This window comes from Hemicordylus capensis, chromosome 3, assembly GCF_027244095.1.
Source record: "Hemicordylus capensis ecotype Gifberg chromosome 3, rHemCap1.1.pri, whole genome shotgun sequence".
Lineage (NCBI taxonomy): Eukaryota > Metazoa > Chordata > Lepidosauria > Squamata > Cordylidae > Hemicordylus > Hemicordylus capensis.
Genome location: NC_069659.1, coordinates 262,768,910 through 262,788,594, shown reverse-complemented (window position 1 = coordinate 262,788,594; position 19,685 = coordinate 262,768,910). Strand labels below are relative to the sequence as shown.

General features: G+C 39.4%; 1 protein-coding gene across 2 annotated transcripts; it reads left to right on the top strand.

The window, feature by feature from the left end:
• Positions 1-357: 357 nt before the first annotated feature.
• Positions 358-19,685, top strand: BUB3 (BUB3 mitotic checkpoint protein). 2 transcript variants are annotated; one of them, XM_053311799.1, is made up of 8 exons: positions 358-516; positions 2,368-2,562; positions 4,298-4,367; positions 11,299-11,450; positions 15,161-15,319; positions 16,095-16,272; positions 16,764-16,980; positions 19,350-19,685. In XM_053311799.1, the coding sequence occupies exons 2-8, from the start codon at positions 2,368-2,370 to the stop codon at positions 19,357-19,359; spliced, it is 981 nt and encodes a 326-aa protein (XP_053167774.1). In that variant the 5' UTR covers positions 358-516; the 3' UTR covers positions 19,360-19,685. The 2 variants fall into 2 exon arrangements, with proteins under 2 accessions (XP_053167774.1, XP_053167775.1); XM_053311800.1 differs by lacking the exon at positions 19,350-19,685 and having other exon boundaries at positions 16,764-16,984.

Here is a 19,685-nt window from a genome sequence, read left to right as displayed (position 1 = left end):
CCTCTGTTATTTATCGGTTACGGAAACTGCAGCATGCAAATGTAAACTCTAAACCTGACTCAGAATTGTATTCATAAACGCTTAGCCCTAATGATTGCCCCAGGCGAGCTTTCATGGAGGGAGGCTTCCCCAACATTCTGCAGGACGACCCGATTCTAAGCACGCTAGGTTAAAGCAAAGACTCATCGAAATCAACGGGATTTCTGAAACAACGGAACGTATATTCCACAGCAAGTAGAGCCGGGGGAATTGTAGAGGAAGAGAGAAACAGCAAGCTCTACCGCGAAAGTGTGGCCCGTTGCTTGCTGGGTGTTGTAGTCCAGCTTTTCTGCCCGCGGAGCATGCTGGGCGTTTGTGTAGTTCAGTCGTTTCGAACCAACCAATCACCAGCTTCCGGGGTAGGCCGGTTGAGCTGGAGCGGCAGCGAGTTGGCTCGGTCTGTGGTGCGCGCGCGCGCGAGAGAGAGAGGAAGGCAGGCAGTTGGCAAGCGAGGCCTCAGAAACCGTGGCGGCAAAGGTAAGGGCGAGTGATTGCTCCGCTCATGGGAGGGAGAATCGTGGCATGTGCTATGGAAGACGGTGGGTCTCCCCGAAGGGCACAGGTCACTCTTGGACTTGGGCCTGAGGGAGGCTCGGTATACGTGGAGGAGCACCCCCCGCCCCCGTTGTGGGCCCTGCTTACCTCTTCCTTGTTGCATGGGTCTCCCCAGACCATGGCCATTATATACCCCCCCACCGCTCTTTTCATCTCCTATTTTCCAGTCTTCTTCTCCAGAGGAAGGTGTGTCCGGATATGTAGGGATGTGTGGCTATATAAGGCCGCAGTCCTGTGCATGTGTAGTTGGGGAGTCAAGTCTCATTGAACACACTTGGGGGAGACTTTCTCAAGGAACGCTGGAATACTCGACTGCTATTTGCTACAGCCACTTAGTCCATACCTGCCAACATGTCCCTATTTTCCCATTCACCTGAATGTGGAAAGAGGGACATGTTGGCAGAGATGCTTAGTCCAGTGTTCTGGTTTCCACAGTGGCCATGTGGATGCCTCCAGGAAGACCAGTCTTCAGGCCACCTGCAGCAGGTGATACTCAGCAGCTGATACTCACTAGCAAACTGCCCCTGAACATAGAGGTTCCCTATAGCTAATATGAAAAGCTACCTAATGGCACAGCGGGGAAATGATTTGACTACCAAGCCAGAGGTTACGGGTTCAAATCCCCTCGAGAACACCTATATCAGGCGGCAGTGAGATAGGAAGATGCGGAAAGGCATCATCTCATACTGCGCAGGAAATGGCAATGGTAAACCCCTCTTGTATTCTACCGAAGACAACCACAGGGCTCTGTGGTCTCCAGGAGTCCAACTTGGCGGCACACTTTACAGCTCTAATACAGGTATAGACCTGTTTTCCATGAACTTGGGATAATGGGGGAATTATTTGATATGCATGTGACATATGGGTAGCATTGGTATCCAAAACAATCTGTGTGTAAGCTGCCTAAAGCAGTGGAATCTGATAATGGGGGCTGCTTTTTAAAATGTTAGAGATTTTTGTTTTTAAAGCTGCTTACATTGCAGACTGCACAGTAACCTTCCAGATAACTTAATACTTGAGAGGCATGAATGTTGATGTTACGAATCTACATAACAGTACGCGTCCTGTGTGCGTATGTTGAATTTTTTTTGTTGTCAACATGTTCATCTGATGTGAAAGCTGAGCAGGAACTTAAAACAGTTACCAAATCACAAAGAGACACACACACTTTGATTCTCTTTTTAGGGTTGGCTGTTATAATATTCTATCACAGTTGATGGCTGCATAGTTAAGATGGTTAAAGACACAGTTACAGTTTGGAAAAGTGTGTTCTGAAAATTACTTTATTCTTAAGCATTTCCCCATATGTTTTATTTTAAATAGCTTAATTGTTTTTATCTCATGATATTGTGTTAACTTTTTATTCTGTGAAATTGTTTTAACTGTGTTACTCTTTTACATTTGTGTGTTAAATTGTGTACACTGCCTAGAAATACATATATCAGGTGGTACATAAATAAGGTTAAAAATATGTTCTCGATGTGTCAAAAGAAAGATAGGCATTATATTAAATAACAAAATAGATTGTTTCAAGACATCACAACCATTAATATGGTTAGCAAATATAAATTATATCACAGTGGTATATTATGTCCTTTATGTAAGTTTAGTATTGTGAAAACATTTATTGTAAGTATCAATTGGTATAAATGAAAAGGTACTTAACAGAAAAATGAAAATGTTCATGTAATTCCTTTAAAAAAATTTAAACAATGATAATTTAAGAAAATGTTTTCAAAATCTGCAATTAATGTTTATATAATCATTATTCAGATGACTGGGTCAAATGAATTCAAGTTGAATCAACCACCCGAAGATGGAATCTCATCAGTTAAATTCAGTCCTAATACATCCCAGTTTCTGCTTGTGTCATCTTGGGACACTTCTGTACGATTGTATGATGTTCCTGCCAACACCATGAGGCTCAAGTATCAACATACTGGAGCTGTGCTTGACTGTGCCTTTTATGTAAGTTTTTAACTTTGTTACAATGTGGTTTGAGTTCTTGGAATTCCTGGGAAGGGATACAAGCTTATTATTTAGTAAACTCTATACACTGGGATGCAAAGAGCTCTGCGCAATGTTCCGCATGTGAACAGAGGTTTTATGGCTGCACCTGGCAATGGCCTGTTCCTGAAAAATGCGCTTTTAAAGACCAAGGGTTTCCCTGGAGCAGCACCCTAGAGGCACTTTATATGCATGCATATAAAGTTTGGATCCTTTTTGGATCCTTGTTCTGGTTAACTGGTAGAATTGTGAGTCAAAGGCATATTTGTTTGTTTTTTGTTGCTATTTTATTTCTGTACTTTTGTACTAGGGAATAATATAGGCCATCTTTAGTATCCCCCCTTTCTAATAATGTATTGAATTGTTTATTTAGCTTAATTAAACAAAATAATAAATCCATTGATTAGAAATCATTCCTCCTTGAAATAAAGGTAGGCAATATATTTTATTTTGTTTAAATAAAATATTTAATTTAAATTTAACTATCTTTATTTCAAAATGTTACCTATTTTGAGATTTTTGCTTTTAAATAAAAGTCATTCTCCCTACTAGTTGTCATCGTCTCGTCCAGAAATTGGGATGCTTCCCTTTCCCAAGAGGCGAGTTTGGCTGGACCAGAAAGCAGCTCCTGCTTTCTCCATAGTGCTAATTTATTTGATTCATAACTAAATTAAATGTATTAAGAGACTGGCTAACCTTTAAAATCCTGTCTTAAAACAGTTGTTTTTGTGTGTGTAAAAATGGAAAACCTGTTTTATAAACATGCACTGGAAAAGGGTGAAATCGCTCACAGTGGCTGAAATGCCACACAGCATACTGCAGGTGGTATTATGCTACCTGTACTGCTGTGTTGAAACAACACCAGCACTGTCGTACAAGAGCACTCGTGCTAATGTGTAAAATCGTGCGATTATTTGTGCATGGTGCCATAGTAATTGGAAATAAGCAGTGAGTGTACTAGCCTATGACACCAGAGCTTGTTCACACAGCAGAATCACCTGTGGTACACTGCATGGTATGTTGGCCAATGTCTATTCATTGTTTTTGTTTTATAAGCAAGTACAGTATTTTATTACTGTATATGATTATTGTGCAGCTGGGATTTCATCAAGGTTAAATATTTTTGGAGCAGCGAATCTGTATTGTCACCTTGTTCAGATATAAATATTTGTCATTTGTAATGAGAAACCATGGTTCCCTCTCTGATTAAGCCCTGGAGAGCAGTGCACTTGTCTGTTTCCCCTTTTTCCATGTTTATACAGTTGATCCTGGTTTGTCTTTCCCTAACTGTGGTTTGAAGAAAACCACAGTTTCAAAGTTTGGCAAAATGCAGAATTATAATTAACTTCAAAATAAAAGTTAAATTTTCATCTCCTCTTCTAGCTTGCAAAAGAGGGGAGCAATGAGCACACCAGCCTATGATTCTACAGGACTCTTTCCCACAGCAGAAAATCATGGTTTCCCATTATGTCTGAATGGGGCCAATAGGCAGATATGAGTAATTTGTCTTATTCATTAGTTTGTTTTTATAGGCTTGTGTATTGGTAATTGAAATTTTTGCTCTTGTTCACATAGCATGTTGCTCTGTTGAGCCCTAGGACATTGGACTATTTTTTTTGTTCCCTTACAACTAGATTTTAGTTGCTTGGAGCACTGATAGAAGACATAAGTCAACATTTTTTTCTTGTTTTAAAAGGATCCTACACATGCCTGGAGTGGAGGATTAGATCGCCAGTTAAAAATGCATGATTTGAACACTGATCAAGGTAAGCTAGTTCAGAAGTGTCGTAGAGTCTGCTGAGAAAGGCATAAACAGACTGTGCTCCAGTTTAAAAAATATTGATTCACTAAAAATAGTCTCTGGAAATAGAGAAGTATTATGTGGCTGGCTTTCTTAAGGTATTGGGATAGATGGTAGTTGTGATATTCCAAAGTAAAAAAATCACACCAAAACCATAGAATTGCAGAAGTTAATATTTAATATTCCATATTATGTTATGTGAGTGATATTATCGTTCAGTTTAAAAGCAGTGTAGTGCTGCTTTTAGTTTTATCTTCTGCATTTAATATTTTATCAGTTATACAGACTTATTTTTAAGTTTTATTTGTTGAAAGGTTCATATTCAGTATTAAGACTACTGAATATGTATTAAGAATAAAGAATGAATGTGACCAAACACAGCCTAGAGCCCATGTTCAAGCCTATTCTGTGATGGTGACGATGGCGAAGAAACCTTGTTTTTCTGCCACCATTGTGTCTGCTCAGTGTTGTACAGTGGAGTTTTTTAAAGTGCCTTGGGACCTCCTATATGAGGGCCCCAAAGATAATCAATGGAACCCTTGGCAGTCTGCTGTGATCAATTTGCATTACATTTTGCAGATGAAATTGCTCATATCCATTCTGACTTGGACACTATGGTTTTTGCAGAACCAGAACTGGATATTACCAATACACCATCTTGTCTTGTTAGATTGGATGGTTTTCAGACTGTGCAGCCTGAGGAGGTGGACAGGCTGCTTGAAAAACTGATGCCTACTATGTGCATGCTTGACCCTGCCTTCATGGTTGGTGAAGGCTGCTAGGGAGGGTTGGGTCTATGAGTTGTAGGGGTGGTGAATGCCTTGAATCACGTTGGTGTGCCACCTGCCCCCCCCACCCCAGCTTTGGCCCCTCCTAAAAAAGCTTTCATTGGACCCAGATGATATAAATAACTTTTGACTAGTTTCTAACATTCCCTTCTTGGGCAAGGTGTTGGAGAGAATGGTGGTGTTATGGCTCCAGGTAGCTCTGGATGGATCTGCTTACTTAGAACCTTTCCAGTCTGGCTTCCAGCCTGGATATGGGATGAAAACTGCCTTGGTCACCTGGATGACTTTCGCCAGGAGATAGAGGGAGTGTGACTGTTGAATCTCCTGGACCTCTCAGCAGTTTCTGATACTATCTTTCTGGGTCATCTCTCTGGGTTGGAATTTTGGGGCACAGTTATATGTTGGCTCTGATCCTACCTGGAGAGTTGTACTTAGGCTATGTTGCTGGTGGATTCCTGCTCCACCATTTGGCATATGGGGTGCCGCAGGGATCCATTGGTCCCCTCTGCTGTTTAACGTCTACATGCAACCACTGGAAGAGGTCATCTGTGGGTATGGGCTGTGGTGTCATCAATAAATGACAATATATAGCATTGTATGTTAAAGAAGGGATAGAATATAACAAGCTAGAAAACCTAGGAGAACTGGAGTCCTCCACAGAAACTGTGGGTCTGAAAGGCCTGAAAGGAAATGTGCTACTAGGCCTGAAAGGAAATGTGCTACTAGGAACGTGCGAACCAAAACGCTGACAGTGACAGTTGCAGAAGGAAATCAGGGAGGTGTCAGAGAGACAGAGCTGTAATAATGAGTGACTTCTATTACCCACACATAAATTGGGTAAATTCACATTCAGATAATGACGAGGCCAAATGAATGTGTTGTAGAACAGTTGGTCATGGTACCTACCAGAGAAAAGGCAAGCTTAGACTTAACCCTGAGTGGTGCCCAGGATCTGGTGTAAGATGTCAGTGTCATGGAACCTTTAGGGAAAAGTGACCATAGTGTGATCAAATTCAGCATACACGTGAGAAGAGAATCACCAAGGAAGTCGAACATAGACCCTTTGAACTTCAGAGGAGGAAACTTCTCTAAAATGAGTTTGGTGAAAAGAAAACTGAAAGGGAAAATCAGGAGAGTCTCTTCATTTTGATGCATGGAGTTTATTTAAAACCACAATAATAGAAGACCAATTAGAATGTATACAAAAAAGGAGGAAAGATACCACCAAGTCTGGGAGGGTGGCTAACAAGTAAAGTCAAAGAAGCTATAAAGGGGAAGAATGCTTCCTTCAGAAATTGGAAGGCCTGCCCAAATGAAAAGAACAGAAAGGAACACAAACTCTGGCAGAAGAAATGCAAGGATCCAATAAGGGAGGTGAAAACAGAGTTTGAGGAACATTTAGCTAAAAGCATCAAGGGGAATAACAAAAACTTCTTTAAATACGTCAGGAGCAGGACACTTGCTAGAGATTATTGAAGATATGGAGATTGCAGAGAAGCTAAGTGAGTTCTTTGCATCTGTCTTCAGAGCAGAGGATACCTGTGCTTGAACTGAGCTTTTCGGGGACAGTGGCTAAAGAACTGAGTCATATAGAGGTGATGAGAGATGATCTAAACTGTCTTGAAAAAATAAATATTAACAAATGTAATATTTGCTAAACTTGGCCAGATAGAATCCACTGGAGAGTCCTTAAAGAACATGTGAATGTGAAATTGCCAGCCTCCTTGCAAAAATATATAACTTATCCCTACAACCAGCCTCTGTACCAGAGGACTGGAAAGTAGCCGATATAGCACCGATTTTCAGAAAGGAATTTCTGAAATTACAGGCCAGTTTTAAATTTGCCTGTTCTGGTCAAAGTGATGGAACGCATTCTCAATTGTAAAATTGTAAAGCACATAGAAGAACAGGCCCTGCTGAAGAAAAACCAGCATGGCTTCTGCAAAGGTAAACCTTGCCTCATCAACCTTTTGGAGTTCTTTGAGAGTGTCAGCAAGCATGTGGATAAAGTAATCAATTTAACATAGTATACTTGGACTAATGTTCCTCATCAAAGATGCTTGAGAAAACTTAGTCTTGGGATAAGGGGACAAGTACATGTGTGGATTGGTAACTAGTTGAAGAACAGGAAACAGAGGTTAGGATTAAATGGACAGTTTTCACAATGGAGGGAAGTAAGAAGTGGGGTCCCCCAGGGATCTGTACTGGGACCAGTGCTTTTTAATTTATTCATAAATAATCTAGAAGTTGGGGTAAGCAGCAAGGTGGCCAAATTTGCAGTAAATAGTCCAAACTATTTAGGGTAGTGAAATCCACAATAGATTGTGAGGCGCTCCAAAGGGATCTCTCCAAACCTGGGGAATGGGCAACAAAATAGCAAATTCGGTTCAATGTGAGCAAGTGTAAAGTGATGCATATTGGGACAAAAACCCAACTCCACATATATGCTGATGGGGGTCTGAGCTGTTGATGACCGACCAGGAGAGGGATCTTGGGGTTGTGGTGGATAGCTTGTTGAAAATGTCGACTCAAAGTCCGGCAGCTGTGAAAAAGGCCAATTCTATACCTGTAATCATTAGGGAGGGGGTTGCCCTTATACAGTGCCCTTATACAAAATCATGGTGTGGCCACACTTGGAGTACTATGTACAGCTCTGGTCACCATACTTCAGAAAGGATAGTATAGAACTGGAGAAGTTGCAGAAGAGGGCAACCAAGATGATTAGGGGCCTAGAGCACCTTCCTTATGAGGCAAGGCAACAACACCTGGGCTTTTTAGTTTAGAAAAAAGACGACTGTGGGGAGACATGATAGAGGTCTATAAAATCATGCATGGTGTGGAGAAAGTGGAGAGAGAGAAATTTTTCTCCCTCTCTCAGTGCTAGAACCAGGGGTCATTCCATTGATTGCCAAGAAATTTAAGACTGACAAAAGTAAGTACTTTTTCACACAATGCATAATCAACCTATGGAATTCCCTGCCACAAGATGTGGTGATAGCCAACAGCCTGGATGGCTTTAAGAGGGGCTAAGATAAATTCATGGAGGACCGTTCTATCAAGGGCTACTAGTCTGAGGGCAATAGGCCACCTCAAGCCTCAGAGGCATTATGCCTCTAAATACCAGTTGAAGGGGAGCAGCAGCAGGAGAGAGGGCATGCCCCCTCAGCTCTTGCCTGTGGGCTTCCCAGAGGCATCTAGTGGGCCATTGTGTGAAACAGGATGCTGGACTTGATAGGCCTTGGGCCTGATCCAGCAGGGCTTCTTATGGTATTAATGTGCGGATGACACCCAATTCTACCTATCATTTACTGTAAGTCAGTAGATACCAGGGAGGCAGTGGATGTTCTGAACTGGGGTTTGGAGCCTATTCTGGGCTGTATGGTGATAAACAAGCCATAACTTAATTCAGATAAGACAGAAGTGCTCTGTTTTGGTAAAACTGATTATCAGAGTAGTCAGGTAAATCTGGCCTTGGACAGGGTTACACTCTCTCTGAAAGACATACATAGTCTGCAGCTTGGGAGTGCTTCTGGACCTGACACTGTCCTTGGAGGTGCAGGTGGTGGCACTGTATGGAAGTGCTTTTTACCAGTTGCAACCCTACTTGGAGAAGTCAGAACTGACCTCAGTCACTCACACTTGGGTGACATCCAGATTAGACTACTGCAGTGCGCTCTATGTGGGGCTGCCCTTGAAGACATTTTGGAAGTTTCAGCTGATCCAGAATACTGTTAAAAGGATGCTCATGGACGCAAGTCGCTTCATGAATGTTATACCCAGCCTGCGGCAGCGTCACTGTTTACCAGTCCTCTTCTGGACTAGAATCAAGGTGCTAGTTTTGAGCTTTAAAACCCTACACGGCTTGGGACAGGTGTACCTGTCAGGCTGCATTGGCCTCTTCAGTATCTCAGGCCCTGCTCATGGTCCCACCACTAATGGGGATTTAGCAGTCAGAGACTATTTGGTTGTGGCCCATTGGTTTTGGAATGTCCCCCCAGAAGAGCTTCACCACTCTCCCTCCCTCTGTGTTTTAAGGAAACCACTGAAGACACATCTTTTTAGAGAGGCTTTTAAATATTTTATCCATTGTCTATCTGGTTGGTTTCTTAGTTTTTAGCTTTTTATTTATAACTTTTAATTTGAAATTTTTAAACTTTGTAATTTTTAAATGTGTTTTTAGTCTGGTCTTTTAACTCTTTAAAATTGTATTAATTTTTATTGTTTTATATTGTATCGTTTATTTATTAATGTTGTAAGCAGCCCCAAGCAGTAGTTTACTGGAGGGGCAGGGTATAAATATTATAAACTAGTAATAAATAAGAGTGACCTTAAGTGGCGCAGTGGGAAAATGCTTGACTAACAAGCAGAAATCTGCCGGTTCAAATCCCCGCTGCTACTATATGGAGCAACAGCGATACAGGAAGATGCTGAAAGGCATCATCTCATACTGCACGGGAGGAAGCAATGGTAAACCCCTCCAGTATTCTACCAAAGAAAACCACAGGGTTCTGTGGGCACCAGGACTCGAAATCAACTTGACAGCACACTTGACTTTACTTTAATAAATAAGAACTAAACATTCTTTGATTAAAAAAAGAAGCTCATATTGCATATAAAGAGCTCTATGCTATTCCTTTCCTGTAAGGATATATTAAAAATGCAATGCAGTGATTTTATTTTTATTTAATAAATGCCTTATTTCTTTGTTTACAGTCCTAATATGAGATGGGGAGAAAAAAATATTAGCATTGATGTACGCAATGTTTACCTACTCTTTATTACTTTTTGCACTTGTTTGTTGCCCATTAATGTGTTTCTAAAAGGGAATTCAACTTCCCCAAAAGTTCCACATTCAGTCTTCTAGACTGATTTTGCCTGACTCTGGAAGATGAGCATTATTGTGTCTTTAGCCATCTGGAGCACTGCTTGCCCATCATCTTTACGTGTACCTAGATGTCTGGGCAAGTCTCTTAATAGCCACCCCAAGGAACTTGTAAAGTGCTCTTCAGACTTTTGAGTTCAAAAAGCAGTGTGGCTTGGGTATTGCTAAAAGAGGGAAAAACCAGTGCACATGGCCAGTATCATTTTCTCTTTGAAAAATTTGCTTAAAAGATCATCACTCTTGCTGGAGTTTTTTTTTTTTTTGCAGTGATGGAGAAAGGATGGGTGTCAACTGGTGATAGAATCTCTCCAACACGAGTAAATAAAATGCATATTATTCTGTCCCTCGGAGAAGACACTCACTCCCTTTACAAATTTCCTGAGGGATTGATTGTGGTTGGTACAAGGAAGATATGGTCAGACACCTGGATATTTGGAGGCAGACTAGCTGCATGTTAGAAAAGCTGCTTAGGTGGCCCTGCAGGATGGAATTAGATGCTGTGATATTGTAAATGAATAAGAAGTTCCCAGACAGGAGTTGCTTGAAGTCTTGAAAGGTAGTGGAGAATTGGACTATTGCTGTGGAAGGGGAAGCTATTTAAAACAACTTCTAGAGGATTAAAAAAGTATTAATTTGTTTCTTTCCCAACTTGGAGGGCTCAGGTAACAAAGTAAGGTATTATAGGATGGGTATTCAACATCACTTTAAAAGCTTCTAAAACAGTTTAATAATACATGGCTCATGGATAAAATGAATGATGATGTAGAATAAAGGTTTTATTGACAATGTTTTGTTGAAAGTGCCTAATTACTCACAAGTGGCAAAGGCATGAACTAATGTGGTCGTGCCATACTCACTGATTATTAGATCTTTCTAACACTCCATTCATAGCTAGATTTTCAGAGGAGCCCAACAGAGTGAGGTGCACAAATCTCTTTTGTTTGTCTGAAAATCTCTGCATGAGTACAAACCCCCCTTAAGCTTCTTTGAAATACTGAGTTGATATCTATTAGTCTACATTTAACACTTCAGAAGCGTATGTCTATTGCGAAGATTAGAGGATCAAGCGTCCTTTGAAAGATGTCCCAGCATGCACATACATTAGTGAATGGTAGATTAAACCCTGTTACCACTGTATGAATATTGCTCTGTTCTCCTTGTCAAATTTGGTTATCTATACATCTAGTGCCATTATGAATTCAGATCTGTATTAATTTTTTGAACAGAAAATCTCGTGGGTACCCATGATGCTCCTATCAGATGTGTGGAATATTGTCCAGAAGTGAATGTAATGGTAACAGGAAGTTGGGATCAAACAGTCAAGTTATGGGACCCCAGAACACCATGTAATGCAGGAACATTTTCTCAGCCAGAAAAGGTTTGTATTCAAGCAATTCAATTACATTATCTTGTGTGTGGTTTAGAAATGCTTTTGAGTAACTGGAATTTAATGACTTCCAGCTTAGTTTATTATTTTCAGGTAGTATTTAGGGAAAAAGAGAAGATAGAATTAGATATTTTACTGTGATTAAATGTCTAACAAGTTTCTTAGCTTAAAACTCTTACTCTCATGTAAAAATTAATGGAACCTAGCAACCTTCAAACAAAATTTCTCCTTATAGCCAGTTGCTATCTGGACAGAAGAGAGCTTGCTTAGCTAAGACTGTACCATAGCAGCCTTGCTTTAGTATTGCCTACACTGTATTACAGTGTCAAGTCCCTGATCATGTAAGGTTGGAACCACAGATGTTGTGTAGGGAGGCATGCTGGTGCACTTTTAGGCCCAACCCAAAGAGCAAGTTTGACAGGACAATTGTTTTAGGAATTTTTGCTATTCAGAGTCCATGAGTAAGATGCTGACCTCTTGTCTGGAGCCTAGAATAGTTGACTTTTAAGCAAAAGGGGTGGTGGCAAACGGTTGTAACCAACAATAACTTGAGTTACATATTAAAGAGTAACTTGGGCCATGTACCTTATATTTTACACATCATTGCAGTCTCAATATGTACAGATGCATATTTGACAGAAAAGAATGGAATGAGGCTTTATGTACCTCTACTCACTAGGTAGCATATATATTAGTAGTTTTCATTAAGTGTTCGGTCCAGACTTACTGCTGTGCTGGCAGAAGTGCTTTCTGTGAATGAAAGGGGAGTTGTACTCTTGAAGGGATTCTTCTGGAATCCATAAGAGGGCTTGTGTGAGTGCAGTTCTCTTTCCATTAATGGAAGGAACGTGTATGAGTGCAATGGTAAGTTGGGATCCAAGCCTAAATATTTGTGTGTTCACAGAAAAAGTACTCGTTCTAGCCTTCATTTCATTTTTATAATCAGAGGCATGCAAGTATATAACTTCTGCAGTCTTTTCCCCCAATATGTTTGTCACTACTTTAAACACTTTCCAATTACAGTTTTCATTCTGAACCACATTCTGTCTAAATGGGCCAGTACAGTAGCCAGTACGTAATCTGGATCTATTGGCAAGAGCTTTGATCAGAATAAAATTGCATTGTTTTTACTTGTGATTTATAGTTGTATGTATCATGTAGAAAACTGTGATGGATTGCTCTCAGAATGCTATATAATAGACAGTCACACTGAATCAAGCTTCTTATTGGTACAGCAAGGTTCATTATGTCACTTTTTGTAATACTTTCTCTGATAAATGTGTATACCTAGCCTATTTCATGACATTGGTTTCATTTGATTTATGGCTATGAGATGTAGAGAGACTACTTTACAAGAATGACACCAGTTTGTAAAGAAGATTTAAAGTAGTTAATATTCCTGATACAATATTTCCTATATAAATTTTCCCATATGCAGCATTTTGTGTTGCACATTTTAGACTGCAATCAAGTACTCCTTGTACAATAATTTGATTGGCATTGGTGTGTGGGCTGTTGTCATTTTGTTTATAGAACCTGAAATATGGGCTTATTGTTCAAGGCCACAACACAGTGGAGAATTTAATGTATAGGTTCCAATGATCCCAGTAAAAAATAAGTGTGTAATTGAGTCATAGATTGAATCCCAAGTGTGTGTAGTGATCAGAAGATGTACCATTTTTAAGAGTGTATAGTTTGAAAGAGTCAACAAATATTTAAGAACTAATTGTTAACTTTTGAAAGAGTTTTACTTGGGATGGATTTCATTCTTAGTAAAACAAATTTGCTTTGGTTTAAGGTATTTTACTAGAGTATAACAAGCATTTCAAATTTTTCTCACTTAGTTGTAGAAATTGAGAAGGCAAGAGAAAATACTGTAATGTACAGTGTTACATAGCTTTTCCAGTTGTAGATTTCCCCCTTGTGTTACTATTTGAGAGCTTGGTTACTGTTTTCTTAATTTAACTGTATAGGGTATAAAATATCTATATGGTTTCCTTGTCTTAAAATTGTGTATGTGGTCCTGGTGTAGACATAATTCTACCTGATGTCATATCCATGATCAGAGTTTGAGAATAGCCTATGGGCTTGTGTGTACCATATCTATTTATTCCTTCCCTTTCTTCTACTACTACTACGACGGATATTTATATATTGCTCTTCAGCGAAAGTTCTCAAAGTGGCTAACATAGAAAAATAATAAATAAAATAACTTCTCTCAGGTGTCTCTCCCCCCTCCACCCGAAAACTAACCATAATGGTGCAGCGTTATGTCTACACTGATATTTTTAACTGTAGCTATTGCCAAACCACAACCTGACTAGAAAGGGATATACAACATGGTCTTAACCAGTCATGGTTAGTGAGGGTCTGAGAAAGCTAGGATAAATTGCTTGTTTGGAATTGTTTGAAAGATGGCTTTGGTTCATTAGTTCTGGGCTAAATGGGAGAGCAGTGGTCTGCCTTGGAAGGTGAGAAATGTTTGAAGATTAGGGCTGTGGATGGGGATCATTATTGGGATCGGCATTGACCTGATCCCAGTAATAGGAAACATAGGAACATAGGAAACTGCCATACACTGAGTCAGACCATTGGTCTATCTAGCTCAGTATTGTCTTCACAGACTGGCAGCGGCTTCTCCAAGGTTGCAGACAGGAATCTCTCTCAGCCCTATCTTGGAGAAGCCAGGGAGGGAACTTGAAATCTTCTGCTCTTACCAGAGTGGCTTCATCCCCTGAGGGGAATATCTTGCAGTACTCGCACATCAAGTCTCCCATTCATATGCAACCAGGGCAGACCTTGCTTAGCTATGGGGACGAGTCATGCTTGCTACCACAAGACCAGCTCTCTAATGATTGAATCCTGCATGCACTGGATATCAGGGATGCCCTGGATTGCATAGAGCCAATACATTGTATTGGCTTGATGCATTGGCCGTGGAGGTGGGGATATTTAATGAAGATTGGTCTGTCATGAAGAAATAGGCTGCTCATAAGGCAGCTTGTGGGGCAGTGATTCAAATTGCCATATTTCCTTACATTGTCTCACCATAGAATGTACCAGGTTAGCCGGGCCCTATAGTTATAGGGTGCAGCTATTCCTCTCCCCCCAGTAATTGTTTTCCTGGTAAAAAGTTTTCCTTTTATCAGGAAATGGACACAGTGTCTTGATGTTGCTTCCTTCCCTGGTGTATTCTATGGCAAGACAATGCAAGGAAAGGTGATGATTTGAATTGCTATGGCTGCCTTCTAGGCAACCAATTTCTTCAGGAACAGACATAGTCTTATTAAAGTTCCACCCACCACCTGATAATATTGGATACAATACTAATACAATATGACGTTGCATCAAATCTATTATCGATATCGGGTACATTTTTCGTTTGAATAGTTTCTGGTAAAAAATGCCCCAATTGGGCTTGCATCATTTTGGAACTGCTGATTGGCATGAAGTGATGCACAGCCCAATAGATTGTGTCTTATAGCTCTTGGCCACAGTAGTTATTGTAAGGACTTTAGCATTCTGATTTTGCCTTGTGTAGCCCATGTTGCATTTTAGTGTTTCAAGGACAATTATGATTAATGGTCTTTCACTCTATAAACTTTCCAGTGAAAGAAACAACTTTCGGAAGACAGGATTTTTATTATATTAAAGTTTAATATTGAAGGTGAAAAATGTAATATCACTTAATTTTTCTCAAGGTATATACATTGTCCGTGTCTGGTGATCGACTGATTGTGGGAACAGCTGGTCGGAGAGTTTTGGTGTGGGACTTAAGGAACATGGGTTATGTTCAACAAAGAAGAGAATCGAGTCTTAAATATCAGACTCGTTGCATCAGAGCATTCCCTAACAAGCAGGTATTTTAAGTTGTTTTGTAATGTTTCACATTTAACCCATTTGCCTCTTATATCAACTGTTGATATTTACGCCTGACCTGTTTAAAACTTTATTTTGAGTTTTGTTAATTTTATAATTTTAATATTATAAATGTCGTCCTTTGCTTATCTTAAGATGAAGTCTTGCTGATGTGAATGTGGTTGAAAATTACTCAAATTTTAACAGTGCGTTTCACTCTAAAACTAGCACAGAGAATTCTAAAAGATGCAGGAGCACTGGTGCAAATGCTAGGCTCTAGGAAAATTAGTATTCTCTGGGAGATACTATTGCAGGGGTTTAGATTAAAAAAACCCCGCTCTTTTCCTTAAGTTGCTTCTAGGTTGGGCATGGCTCTGCTGAACCTATCAAAGTTCCAAAGACAATTAACATAAGAACAAGATAATCTTTGTTTCTCTCATCATTCCCTTCTGTGCAGTTGAGTGTAGGATATGGCCATTTTCTGCTGCTCTTGGGGTGGAAGCAGCTTAAAAGAAAAACTAACATGTTCTCTTTTCTATGGTGAGAGATGTCAGAACGACAGCAACAGTTTTTCCTCAGGAGTCACTGCTTCTCTTTGAGATTTTTTATTTTATTTCTGTTAATCTTTAGGATTGAGTGTACCTGTCTCTTTCAGTAAAATCTGAGATATAGACAAATTTGTAAATGTTACCTGGTTTTAGATACTAAGAGCAGTTGCATAAGACAGAAAATAATAATTGGACATAGCAGTGAGTGAAGATTCTTTGTGTCCCACAGGGTTATGTGTTAAGCTCTATAGAAGGCCGTGTTGCAGTTGAGTATTTGGATCCAAGTTTGGAAGTACAGAAGAAGAAATATGCTTTCAAATGTCATAGATTGAAGGAGAATAACATTGAGCAGATATATCCCGTTAATGCCATCTCTTTCCACAATGTCCACAACACATTTGCTACAGGTAACACAGATGTGTCATTGTCTATTCTTATTGAGATTGTTAGTGATACCATAATACCATAATACCTAATTCTTCATCCCAGCCATGAGTGGGAAGTGCTTCTGTTGTTTTGTGATTCCTTTAACAAGTTGAGATTCCCTCACTTGATTGATTCCTGAATTCATAATTTAAATATGAATTTTTAAAAAGTTTGCACTTGGTAAGTTTCTAGTTGGATTAAATAAACAATTGTAAATTTGATATTTTTCTGTACTACTTTTAGAGGATGCACGTATGTTTCTATCCTATACCAAGTCTTGCTTTCATGCTGTTTTTATGTAATTTCTGCCCTTTGGGAACTATGCACAGGGGTTATTTCATATGTTCAGTTTTTTACTTGTGTATATTGTAGTGACAAAAATGTAAACCTTTTTTGCACATTTTATATACACGCAATCATACTAAACTGTATTTAAAAAAGCAGCAATCTCGTTCTGTGAATCTGTTCTTAGGTGGTTCTGATGGTTTTGTCAATATTTGGGATCCATTCAATAAAAAGAGGCTCTGCCAGTTCCATCGCTATCCTACAAGCATAGCATCACTAGCCTTCAGTAACGATGGAACCACCCTTGCAATAGCATCATCATATATGTATGAAATGGATGACATTGAACACCCTGAAGATGGTATCTACATTCGCCAAGTGACAGATGCCGAAACAAAACCCAAGTGAGTATGCTTCACCTGTATTTGAGCTTTTTCTAGCATTTATTCCAGATTTATTAATTTTCCTAAATTCATGAATAGCATTATTGATTCCTGGTAGATAGTGCAGCTTGACAGTAGGACTGGAGTTGATTTTATCTTGTTCTCCCCAAGCTTTCAATATCCGTAGGTTGATAAACGTCTGGTGGATAAAATTGTCTACTTGTTTTGTAGGAGAAGAATGTCAAACTCTCATTCTTTTTGAATAGGTGCTATTATATGAAGCCATGGCATTATTACTTGCTCATTGCTTTAAAATTAAGTTGCAGAATTCAAGATAATTCATACGGGAGAGTCTAATTATATTGGATCTTTAAGATTTCAAATTATTGGCAATCTTTTTGCACAGAGATCTAAGCTCTCATCTACAGCACACCAAAGCTGAGCTGGTTATAGCAATTCTGTAAGTTACAAGAAAAGAATTTTAAAGTAGTATGTAACTCTTTAATGTCTGGAATTGTACCACCTTTGCCAACAACAAAAAAAGAGATGACTTCTGCTGCACAATCTAAAGTGCACTGACTGTTATACAGGGCAGCCTAATTCAGGTACTCGTAAGGAGTATCTGTGCAGCACTAGTTCTGGCACCACTCCATGAAACGCAGGTGCTCTTGTGCAAGAGTGCTAATACTCTTCAGAGCTTGCTTGCACTCAAGAAATGCTTGACTGTTTGACTGTAAGCAATGTGTTTCCTCTCTAACAGAGCCCTTTTGGATAGGGATGTGCATGAAACACGATTCATGTAGTGAATCGCAGCACATATCCTGTGCCTTGTAACAAGGAGGAGAGCGGGTTCATACCTGCTCCTCCACCACTCGCTGCCACAGGAAGTTCAGCAGTGCTCCTCCCCGCCCCAGGCAGCTATCATCATGTGCTGGTGGGGCGTTTCCCAGCTGCCCTTGTGTGATGCTGGTACACACATGGCCTCTGCATGTGCATAGGCCATGTGCTTGCTGGTGTGTGAGGTATGAATCAGATTGTATGAATGTTGAATATAATGTATGAATAGAACTAGAGATGGAATAGGGTATAGGGTAGAGATGGAATAAGATTCCAACACTATAGCATTTTGTAATAATTGTTCCTAAAACTAACACAAGGAGATATCACCAGACCTTTTTAAAGGCTTGTTGCCATGCTTCTTCTGGAAGTGCTCTTGAGACTTTTGTTTAAACTTTCAGAGAAACCATATAAGGAGTCATGCTATTGCAGATTCCCAAGTTCCTAAAAGGGTTTAAAATAAAATACATTTCCAAAAGCAAGCTTCAGATTTTTAGATGCTAGTTCTTTTCACGATTGAATGCATCTTTCAGAGGTTTAGTCAAGTGTCTGCAATTCTTCCCACCATAGGCTTGTCTTGTCTTGCTCTCTATCTTTACTGCCATGAGTATAGCTTGCAAAAATAATATAGAATATTTTTAAATATTTGCATCTGTTTTGTACATTACACTTCTTGTTAATGGGAGCTCTCCTGCAAATGGTTTGCATTCATAAGAATTGTAACATGCAAAGCAGCTCTCCATGGATTGACCATATGACTTCGACTTCAGCTGTTTCTATCCTTGTGCTAGCTAATGATAGGGATGTTTCGTTCTGCCTTCTGAGGAGGTTAATCTACAATTAAACAATATTTCCTCTTGGCTGTCCATTATTTTCTGAAACAGATGGTTCATCGTTTCCTGGACTGTTAAACACAGCAAGGTTAAGGTTAGACCCCTGGGAATTAGTTAGTTTTGAATCTTATTACAGGATGTAGAAGCAAAACTAATAAGAATAGTACTTAATATCATTTTGTGGCTGCAAACAATTCTTTATTAGCAAACAATTGATCCCAGAAGGGCAAATTGTTTGAGTCGGTAATGAGCTGAGACAAGGCAGAGATCTGTGTATTTGCAAAATAATTGTAACATAATTGCAATGCATTTAGACAGGCATCTATTTGGACTTGTTTCTGCCTTTAAATGAATTTCTGAAATATTAATATGCTTTTCTGACATGTTGCTTTTGCTACCCTTCAACCAGATGCTGAAGAATTCTTGTGGTGATCTATATTATAGTAATAAAACTTTTGACACATTAGGAGTGATAGCATTGCTTGAATTAGAGCTTTTTGACTTTTGATTGCAATTGGAGAGCATTTTGGAAGTTGCCTGCCTCTCATTTGCAGATTTAGTTGGTACAATAATGCCGCTGAGGGGTTTGGAAAGTCAAAGATATGGTGAAAGTTTTCTGTTTTTCTTAAAGGTCTCTGCCAGGTAGACATTTGGTTGAATGTTCACTTGGGATGTTATGAAAATTCAAATTGATGTCTGAAATGTACTTCTTTATTGCAGGTCTACTTAACTTTTGAGAAAAAAGCTTCAGTAATTTTTTAAGCTGTAAAAATGTGCGACCACCTACTCTGGCAAGATGAAATTGAAATAAATCCTTGGATTAAATGAAGACATGTTTTCAATGATGCTTTCTCTGACTAGTGTTTATGTAATTGTTCAGTGTTTTCTCATTCTTGTATCTTTTGCATATCCAGGAAACAGTGTGTTCAGTTTGAGCAATATCTTTTTCTGTAAGCCACTTTGTTTTGAAATGTTACATTTTGTAGTTTAACTTTTGTACAGATTTAACAGCAGTTTTACTGATAAATAAATGATTCTTTCAGAAAGCTAATGGTA

Coding starts and splice junctions, on each gene's coding strand:
- BUB3 (XM_053311799.1), top strand. CDS start 2,368: ATGACTGGGTCAAATGAATTCAAGTTGAATCAACCACCCGAAGATGGA. Junction 4,368..11,298: donor TGATTTGAACACTGATCAAG/GTAAGCTAGTTC, acceptor TTTTTTGAACAG/AAAATCTCGTGGGTACCCAT. Junction 16,273..16,763: donor CCACAACACATTTGCTACAG/GTAACACAGATG, acceptor ATCTGTTCTTAG/GTGGTTCTGATGGTTTTGTC.